The 9,689-nt window shown below is 52.3% G+C and overlaps 1 protein-coding gene across 2 annotated transcripts in view; it reads left to right on the forward strand.

Annotated features, from left to right (window-relative positions):
• The window catches only part of ABHD16A (abhydrolase domain containing 16A, phospholipase), a 16,898-nt gene extending 8,924 nt beyond the window's left edge, over nt 1-7,974 (forward strand). The window contains exons 6-20 of one of the 2 annotated variants that reach the window (XM_017522371.2): nt 969-1,042; nt 1,257-1,379; nt 2,487-2,601; nt 2,725-2,826; nt 3,794-3,857; nt 4,268-4,317; nt 4,692-4,815; nt 5,558-5,662; nt 5,835-5,898; nt 6,637-6,693; nt 6,839-6,901; nt 7,028-7,104; nt 7,185-7,283; nt 7,382-7,428; nt 7,631-7,974. In XM_017522371.2, the coding sequence (XP_017377860.1) occupies nt 969-1,042; nt 1,257-1,379; nt 2,487-2,601; nt 2,725-2,826; nt 3,794-3,857; nt 4,268-4,317; nt 4,692-4,815; nt 5,558-5,662; nt 5,835-5,898; nt 6,637-6,693; nt 6,839-6,901; nt 7,028-7,104; nt 7,185-7,283; nt 7,382-7,428; nt 7,631-7,714 (1,248 nt within the window). In that variant the 3' untranslated portion in view covers nt 7,715-7,974. Of the gene's footprint in view, nt 1-968; nt 1,043-1,256; nt 1,380-2,486; nt 2,602-2,724; nt 2,827-3,793; nt 3,858-4,267; nt 4,318-4,691; nt 4,816-5,557; nt 5,663-5,834; nt 5,899-6,636; nt 6,694-6,838; nt 6,914-7,027; nt 7,105-7,184; nt 7,284-7,381; nt 7,429-7,630 lie in introns of those variants that run through there. The other variant, XM_037736330.1, reaches the window with a different exon arrangement.
• Nucleotides 7,975-9,689: the final 1,715 nt, after the last annotated feature.

Genomic DNA, 9,689 nt, shown 5'->3' on the forward strand with positions numbered 1-9,689 from the left:
AAAAAAAAAAAAAAAAAAGGTTGGGGGCATGCAGACTGGCTCAGTGAGGTGACCCAAGGCTCAGGTGGTCTATAGGGCAGCACTGACCCATGGCTGCAGGAGTTGAGGGAAGGGAGGTAGTTGTGAGGATGGAAGTTAGAGCTTCTTCAAGGGGTGGCCCCACGTGTAGAAGAGCCCACTGTGGGCGTGACTTCCCTTCTCTCTGTCTCACTCAACCTTGGGTCTGTTGGTGTGATCTGCTGGGAGATTTCTGAGCCTCCAAGGCAGCACCCTATAAGGGACCCAGGTGGGGGAATAGACTGTGACCAGCCAGCAGGTCCCTACCCCCTCACTCAAAAGCACTGGCACCTTCAGCCACTCCTCCTGGCGGTGGGTCAGACTTAGATTTTTAGAAAAGCAGAAGGTTAGGTTCCCAGCTTGGAAGAGGGCAGACAGGCCAGTCCTGATACCTGATTGGGCACACCATCTCGCCTGACTTTCTGGTCCTGTTAGAATTTTCCATCTGAGCCAGGCACAGTGGCTCATGCCTGTAATCCCAGCACTTTGGGAGGCCGAGGTGGGTGGATCACCTGAGGTCAGGAGTTTAAGACCAACCTGACCAACATGGTGAAATCTTGTCTCTACTAAAAAATACAAAAATTAGCTGGGCATGGTGGCGGGCACCTGTTATCCCAGCTACTTAGGATGCTGAGTCAGGAAAATCACTTGAACCCAGGAGGCCGAGGTTGTGGTGAGCCAAGATCATGCTATAGCACTCCAACCTGGGTAACAGAACAAGACCCTGTCTCAAAAAAAAAAAAAAAATTTCCATCTGAGAATTGGGAGGGTTTTGACCTCTGCTTAGTTTCCCCTGGTGTGTGGGGATCAGAACTCTGCATAACGAAGGTGTTGTTGACGGTGGGTAGGAGGGTGTCCCCTGAGTTCTCAGTTCCCCCTTTCCTCCCCTCTTTATCGCATGCCCACCGCAGAGGCAGCTTGCCAACTACAACTTTGACTTCCGGAGCTGGCCAGTGGACTTCCACTGGGAAGAACCCAGCAGCCGGTGAGGCCCCAGTTCTTTTGCTCTATCCCTCCCCTTGGAATCATCCCAGATAATCCCTGCCCTGCCCTGTCCCCCTACCTTCATGCCCTCTCAGATCACAGTGCCTGCTTCCAGTGCCATTTTGCTGTTCCTAGACCCCCACTGTCCTCCAGACCTCAGACGACCAGCTTGCTGCTCCTGACCCCATCCTTCCCTGCATCTTTCCCTTCCTCAGGAAGGAGTCTCGAGGGGGCCCTTCCCGCCGAGGTGTGGCCCTGCTTCGCCCAGAGCCCCTGCACCGGGGGACAGCAGACACCCTCCTCAACCGGGTTAAGAAGCTGCCTTGTCAGATCACCAGGTGGGAAACAACAGGGAGGAGAGGCCCGTTGGGGTGGAGGGGTCGTGGCAGGAGGGCTGTGGGAGTAGGCACTTCATTGTAAAATAGCTGTCACTCATTGGGCCTAGTGTCGTATGCTTTGTATATATAATTTGTGGCAAAGTCGTTTTTATCCACATTAATGTTTGAAGAAAAGAGGCGCCGAGAGGTCTGGAGTCTCAAATGTAGTAGATGAAGAACTGGGATATGAACAAAAGCTCCTTCAGTGAGGCTGAGAAGGAGCAGTAGGGGTGGGGTGGGGGTAGAGAGGATACACACCTGTAGCTGGGGCAGGCTCTGGTAGCATCTGCGTACCCATCGTGGCCCCTCTGCCTCATTGTTATTCTACCTTGGCTCCTGGCCCCTGTGCGCCTTGGTGTCTGCACCTGTGATGAACCTGCCCTGCAGGGTTGCTGAGGAGATTAAGTAAGGTAACATGTTCTGAAGGGCTCCTGCCTTGCCTGGGTGCCTGAGAGCACATGGAAAATCCCAAATAAAGCTCAGTCGTGGGTACTGATGATGTCAGAAGGAACGGAAATAACCACCTATATCTTACAGTGGAACAGACACTGGGAATTTTCTATTGCTGGGAGTTAGGAGGCAGCTTCTGGAATACCAAGGAACAGGGTGGACTTAAGGGTTGGTTGTTGACAGTGCGCTAATTGGTCAGGAAGGCAAGCTATATTTGAGGTTTTGAATTATAACCATCCCTTTTTAAAGTATTATTTATTTGGGACCTTTAATATGTTGTACTTATATGTTAACAGAATCATGATATGATAATAACTTTGCATTTACTTATTATATATAAAAAGTTTCCTCATAAATCTCTTAGAATCCTGTACATACAGGATATGCATGCACTGAGCCGCAATATAAAATGTTTATCTTACAAAGGTTGCAGTAAGAAGAGTTTGAAAAACACCAGCCTGGTACATATTTCATTAAGGCTTGAAAGAGGAAAGTAAAGCTGTGAAGGTCAGGGGCGAAGCAGGCCTTACAGTCTGTGAGTGCTAGGGCCGGGATGGTCCCCAGCACAGTCCCCAGGCCCCACCAGGGTTAGGGTTTGTTAACCTGTGTTCCCCACAGCTACCTGGTGGCGCACACTCTGGGGCGCCGGATGCTGTATCCAGGCTCTGTGTACCTGCTCCAGAAGGCCCTCATGCCCGTGCTGCTGCAGGGCCAGGCCCGACTGGTGGAAGAGGTGAGGCTTCCCTGCCCACTCATCCCCCAATGCCCTCCCTTCCCACCCCATCCCACCCCACTCCATCCCTGTGATGTGGCCTCCTGCCCCTTGCAACCTGGCCATTGCATCTCCCCTGCTCAGTGTAACGGGCGCCGGGCAAAGCTGCTGGCCTGTGATGGCAATGAGATTGACACCATGTTTGTGGACCGGCGGGGGACAGCTGAGCCCCAGGGACAGAAGCTGGTAAGAGGGAGCAGGGAGCCCAGAGGTGGAGTGAGTGTGAGGAAGGCAGTAGAGGTCTGGGGACCCCAGTGCTATAGCACCTCCCCTCAGGAACCACTACTGGGGATACTCCCATCTCCTAGCTCTACCCTAAAGACCTTGTGATGTAGTGAAACCCTGTGATAGAGAAACAGATGAAGTAGGGGTGACATTCAAGGACCGAAAACTAATATTAAATAGCACTCCACACTTATATCTATTTAATCATCATATATATATGAAGTGTATATATATTTAATTCTCACAACAATCCCGTGAGATAGGTATTGTTTATATTAGCCCATTTTACAGGAAATGAAACCAAGGCACAGAAAACCTTTCTTGACCACACAGTAAGTGTTAGAGCTGGTATTTGAACCCAGGCAGCCTGGCTTCAAAGTCTCCTGCCTCCAGGAAGCAGCCCTGGAAAGAACACTAAGCCAGGAGTCTAGGGAACTGAGTTCTAGTCCTGGTGCTGCCCATCTGCTATGAGAGTTCATGCAAATCCCACCATCCGTGGACTTTAGCCTGGGGTACCATGGCATTGGAGTTTATCTGACCATAAGACTGGAGCCTAGCGAGGGAGAGTAGTCAGCATACCACACAGGAGCAATGGTCACAGAAGATAACAGACCCAAAAACTATAAAGGAAAAGCGTCTCCATAGTCCCTTTCCTGAGAGTTCCAGCTGGTAATCTTCCAAGGAAAAGTGGACACGGCTGGGTGGTTGAGCAATTCAACCTCTGAGGGGTATTTGTAATCCCTTTGCTTCTCCTCTTATGGACCCTGTGGAATGAGAAGCTTCTACTCCCCTTGGAGAAAACAGGAACCTGCCCTTTCTTCTTCCCTGCAAAGCTCTTCCCACCCAAGGGAGGTTGCCCTCCCCACCCAAAGGGAGTTTTTCAGTCCCAGCTTGGCCCCTGAGCCCTTCCTTCCGGCCTCCTTCCTAGGTGATCTGCTGTGAGGGGAATGCTGGGTTCTATGAGGTGGGCTGCGTCTCCACGCCCCTGGAAGGTAAGATGGTGACTCAGTCTCCTTATCTCTGCCCTTTGAAGGGAATGTCCCTGCCTCCCACACTGATCTGACCTCCCCTGGCCGCCACTTTTCTCTGGATGAGGTTTTGAGTCTTTCAGCTTTAGGGAAAAATTCACTTGCCATTTGCTTTGATAACCCTACATCCCTCCCCTGGCCTATGTCCCTAACTGTTGTGCTTTTCATTCTGTTCCATTCCCCCACCACATACCCCACACAATCACATGCCTCTCCCTGTGCTGCCTCAGAACCTTTGGTGTCATCTCCTATTCTGGAAAGGCTTGGAGTTATTTGCCTGTAAGCTGGGGGGTCCTTCTGCTCTTCCTTCCCCCAGGGCTGGAGAGAGGGGTGTGGGCCACAAAGTCTCAGTTCCTCCTCCCCCTGTGTTACAGCTGGATATTCAGTCCTGGGCTGGAATCATCCAGGCTTTGCTGGAAGCACGGTGAGACCATCTCAGGAATCCCTTCCTTTTCCTGAATTATGTCTGTCTCCCTCTGGTCAGCCATTGGAGGGAGGAGAGGGGCTCTGGATTTCTTGAAGGGCCTCCCATTCACCTGAGGGCCGGGGGCTAGGAGGTTGTGAAGGCAGCATTGGGAGCCATGCCCCCATCCGTGCAGTGGGGGGCTGGCAGGAGAGGAGGAGGTGGATCTCATTGTACACATCCGTCTTCTGGAGAGAACAGCCTCTCCTACCACCCCTTCCTTCTACACCTTCTCTGTCTGTCACAGATGGCTGTAGGAGGGGTCCACATTGGAAGGGACAGGTAAGCTGGCCTTTGGTGGTAACACACTCCTGCCTTTGCCCTTCCTCCTGCAGGGGGTGCCATTCCCGCAGAATGAGGCCAATGCTATGGATGTGGTGGTCCAGTTTGCCATCTACCGCCTGGGCTTCCAGCCCCAGGACATCATCATCTATGCCTGGTCCATCGGCGGCTTCACTGGTACCAGCCTCCCTCCCATCCCCCACTATAGACACATTCATGCCCACCCAGGAGAGGTGGGAAAATGCACTGGTGGCCCTGAGGTGGGTGGAGGCTCAAGGAAGAAGAGAGAGGAAGTAGAATTTCTGAGTGGGCCTGGAAGAAGCTATCCTATTTACATACACTTCACCTTTCCTTCCCTTTTGCCCAGTCATTAAAAGGAAAAGCAGACCCAGGTCCTGGGTGGGGAGATCAGGGAACGTGACTGTTTCCTGCCCATTGTCTTCAGTACACTGTCTCCAGTGTTCTATCTCCACCCTCTCCAGATAGATCCCTGACCGAGTAAAGGAGGTTAAGAAAAAAACAAGGGGGACCGGGCACGGTTGGCTTACGCCTGTAATCCCAACATTTTGGGAGGCCGAGGCAGGCAGATCGCAAGATCAGGAGTTCCAGACCAGCTGGCCAACATGATGAAACCCGTCCCTACTAAAGATACAAAAATTAGCTGGGCATGTAGCTACTCGGGAGACTGAGGAAGGAGAATTGCTTAAACCCTGGAGGCAGAGGTTGCAGTGAGCTGAGATCGCACCATTGCACTCCAGCCTGGGCAACAGGGCAAGACTCCGTCTCAAAAAAAAGAAAAAAGGGATAACGTAGTCGGGGGAATGGGGTTGGCCTATAGCGTCAGTGGGATGAGAGCATAGGTGGTGGGGAGGAAGGAGCCTTTCTCAGTTCTTACTCTTCTTCCCTGCCCTGGTACCAGCCACGTGGGCAGCCATGTCCTACCCAGATGTTAGTGCCGTGATCCTGGATGCCTCCTTTGATGACCTGGTGCCCTTGGCCTTGAAGGTCATGCCAGACAGCTGGAGTGAGTGCGGCTCCCCGGCCTGCCCTTCCAGGGAAGGGGTGGGCTGGAATTGGGAACTGTTCTAACTGAGATGGTTCCCTTTTCCTTGGGTGGAGAGTAGGTTGCCCCATTGTTGGAAGCAGGAGGGCAAGGGCTTTGTCTCTGCCATCCTTTCACCTTTATCCCACACTAGGGGGCCTCGTGACCAGAACTGTGAGGCAACATCTCAATCTAAACAACGCGGAGCAGCTGTGCAGGTGAGGGCCGGCCAGCGTCCGGCATTAAACACCTGCCCCCCCATACAGCTCTGCTGGGCGCTCAAACACTGAAATTAGTACTAAAGTGCAAGTCGGTAAATGGCCACTGGCCCACATCCCCTGAGTGACGCTGCACCACCTCAACTGGCCTAACCCCTCCCATGTGCCCTGGGACCCTGGATCACCCCAGGATTTGGCAACCAAAGGGTTAAGGCCTGGCACAGCAGGGGTCTCCCTGCAGGGCCATTCTTTGACCCATGTGCCCATTCTTTTTTTTTTTTTTCCTGAGATGGAGTCTCACTCTTGTTGCCTAGGCTGAAGTGCAATGGCGAAATCTCGGCTCACTGCAACCTCTCCCTCCCGGGTTCAAGTGACTCTCCTGCCTCAGCCTGCTGAGTAGCTGAGATTACCAGCATGTGCCACCATACCCAGCTGATTTTGTATTTTTTTTTAGTAGAGACAGGGTTTCTCCATGTTGGCCAGGGTGGTCTCAAACTCCTGACCTCAGGTGATCCACCCGCCTCGGCCTCCCAAAGTGCTGGGATTACAGGCATGGGCCATGGCGCCCAGCCGGAACCATGCCCATTCTTAAATATTCCCTCTCACCCCTGAGTGAAGGGCTAGGCCACAGGCTGTGCTGTAGCAAGAGGTAAGAATGCTACCAGTGCAGGGATGGGGGTGGGCCAGTTGTCACCTATCTTCCTCTGCTCTCCCTTCCCACTGCTCTGTTCTCTGAAGATACCAGGGTCCTGTACTGCTGATCCGGAGAACCAAGGATGAGATCATCACCACTACGTGAGTGCCTAGGAACCTCTGCCCTCTCGAATCCCAGAGATGGCCAGGAACTTGCCCCTCCCACCTCTGCCCACCAGAAACCCAGGTATCTAGACTCTTCCTCCTAACTTCCAGCCCCTCCAGGGTACATTCTTCTCACCCCCAGGGTTCCTGAGGACATCATGTCCAACCGAGGCAATGACCTCCTGCTGAAGCTCCTGCAGCATCGGTGAGAGCCAGGGTGTGTGCACGCTGGGGGCAGTGTACACACAGCACAGGGATAGGAGGGAGGAAGGTTCAGGGATAGGGAATGAAAAAAACTCAGCCCTGACCTGTCTCGGCACTTACTCCATAGGTATCCCCGAGTGATGGCAGAGGAGGGTCTTCAAGTGGTGAGGCAGTGGTTGGAGGCCTCCTCACAGCTGGAAGAAGGTGAGAAGGGATCCAGTGAGGCTTGGGGCAGGACCCAGCAAGGTCAGGTTGCTGACTGGCTGTCATCTTTCCCTAACCAGCCTCAATTTACAGCCGATGGGAGGTGGAAGAGGACTGGTGTCTGTCCGTCCTCCGCTCCTACCAGGCAGAACATGGGCCTGACTTCCCCTGGAGCGTGGGTAAGGAGGTCCTGGGGCAGGAGAGGGGATGGGAAGAGCCTAGGAAGGGGATGAATACCCAGATGGTGTGGCCTGTTTTGAGCACCTCCTCTCCGCAGGGGAGGACATGAGTGCAGATGGACGGCGGCAGCTGGCTTTATTTCTGGTGAGCTAAGGAGTGGGAAGTGGGAAGGATTCCTGAATGGCCAGGGCTCACATATGGGGACTAGGGACTGGGGATACCCTATAGTCATTGAAAGTGGCAGCTTTTATAGAGTGGGTGCAGAGGCAGAGGATAGGGAGGGAGTCCAGTGGCTGCCCCTCCCTACAGTGCTCTGTACCCCTCCCATCCCACCTCCTTTCCTCAGGCTCGGAAGCATCTGCACAATTTTGAGGCCACTCACTGCACCCCACTCCCAGCCCAGAACTTCCAGATGCCCTGGCACCTCTAGGGACCACACTGGGACTCATTATGGAAGAATGGGGTGAGAGGAGACATGAGGAAAGACCCTCTTATTTGTGATTCTCTGTGTTCGTGTTCATGTTACTGTTTATAGTTTGTGGAAAGTGAGGGAACATCCCCCTTCTCACCACTGTTCTCTTGCACGTTTCCCCTCATTCATGTGGCTGTACTTAACCTTCTCCAACATACATCCTGCATTACATGAATGGATTATTCCTAATAATTAATAAAAAAGTATTTTTTCTACTATTTGGCTAATTGTATGACTTCTCAAGTGTGCAGGGAGCCAGGGGCAGGTAGTGGGGAGAGCAGAGGCCCCAAAGGGCTGGGCTTTGGGAAACCCTAACTCTAGACAGCTAATATAACCCTTCCCATCTGTGTCCCCGGAGGTCTTCAGCCCCCAACCTGAGCTATCCTCAGGCAGCGGCTCCCCAAACCTCCCCCTTCCCTGGTATGCTACTGTTATCACAACTGTGCAGCCTCCCTGGCCCCTCTTGCCTCCTTCCCTAGTTCTTCCTACATACAACCACCCCAGAAGTCCATGGTTGCCCCCTCCTGCTTATAGCTCACGAGCTTTCTAGGATCCAATTTCACCTACCCAGCCCTTCTACTGGTTTCCAGGTTCGACCTGCATGGTGTTACTAGCAGTACCCCCCAATTTTCCTTGCTCACCTCTTGTTATCTCTATGAGGAGTGAGGAAGGGCCTGCTTCCCATGTCTTATGCAGCAAACCCTCCACACCCACCTGGCCATGTCATCAAGTCTCTGTCCCCACAGCCTTTTTGCAATTTAACAAACACAGGCCCTGCCAGGGACTGAGGGCCAGGTGCCAAGGACTTCTGTCTTCTCAGAGCCATACTTTGCCTTTTGGACAGCTCTGTTAGAAGATGCTTAGGTTGTACCTGAGGAAATTGGTTCCCCATAACTTCCATCTGTCTCTAATCTTTGGACCTTGTGGAACACACTGAATGGGTCCTTCTTTCACCCATTGGTTTATTGCCTGGCCACTTTCTTCATTTGGAAACTTCTCTTTCCAAATGAAAGACCCCAAGGTTTATCACCCTGAGTTCATTGTTTTGAGAAAGATGCTTAATGTGGGCAGCAATGTTCTGATGTTCTAAATTCAGTCTCTGGCTAAATTTCTGTGTCTTCTCCAACCCCAGTGCATGAAGCTCTTCTGTAATCCCGGGAGCAGAGGCTCTGTGTGCCCCCATTAGCACTGCAACTCCTTAAGGGAAGGTATACTGAGTCTCCACTGGAAATAGAGATCTGAGACTTAGGTGATGTGACGTCTAAAATTTGGAGTTAGAAGAGGGAGATGACCACAGCTCCATAATGTTCCACCATTAGCAAACAGGTAGACAGCTGATACTGGTGCCCCTCTCCTCTGTTCCATTCCAGGGGGTAAATGTTGGGAAGTGTGGAAATGAAGCTCTGGGACCACTGCATAGTTCTGAATCCCACCATCCCAGATCCAACAGAACAGTCAATCCCCTAGAAACCAAATTTTCGTTCAGCTAAGGGAAACGCCTTAAATGCAAATAGCTGCTGGGTATACTGGCTCACATCTGTAATACCTACCAGCACTTTGGGAGGCTGGGGCAGGAAGATCACTTGAGCCTAAAAGTTCAAGACTGGACTGGGCAACATAGGGAGACTCCATCTCTATAAAAAATTTAAAAATTGGCCAGGCATGGTGGCTCACACCTGTAATCCCAGCGCTTTGGGAGGCCAAGGTGGGTGGATCATGAGGTTAGGAGTTCAAGACCAGCCTGACCAATATGGTAAAACCCCATCTCTACTAAAAATACAAAAATTAGCAGGCGTGGTGGTGCAAGCCTGTAGTCCCAGCTACTTGGGAGGCTGAGGTAGGAGAACCGCTTGAGCCTGGGAGGCAGAAGTTGCAGTGAGCCAAGATCGTACCACAGCACTCCAGCCTGAGTGACAGAGTGAGACTCCATCTC

This window comes from Cebus imitator, unplaced genomic scaffold, assembly GCF_001604975.1.
Source record: "Cebus imitator isolate Cc_AM_T3 unplaced genomic scaffold, Cebus_imitator-1.0 Scaffold24, whole genome shotgun sequence".
In the NCBI taxonomy this organism is placed as follows: Eukaryota; Metazoa; Chordata; class Mammalia; order Primates; family Cebidae; genus Cebus; species Cebus imitator.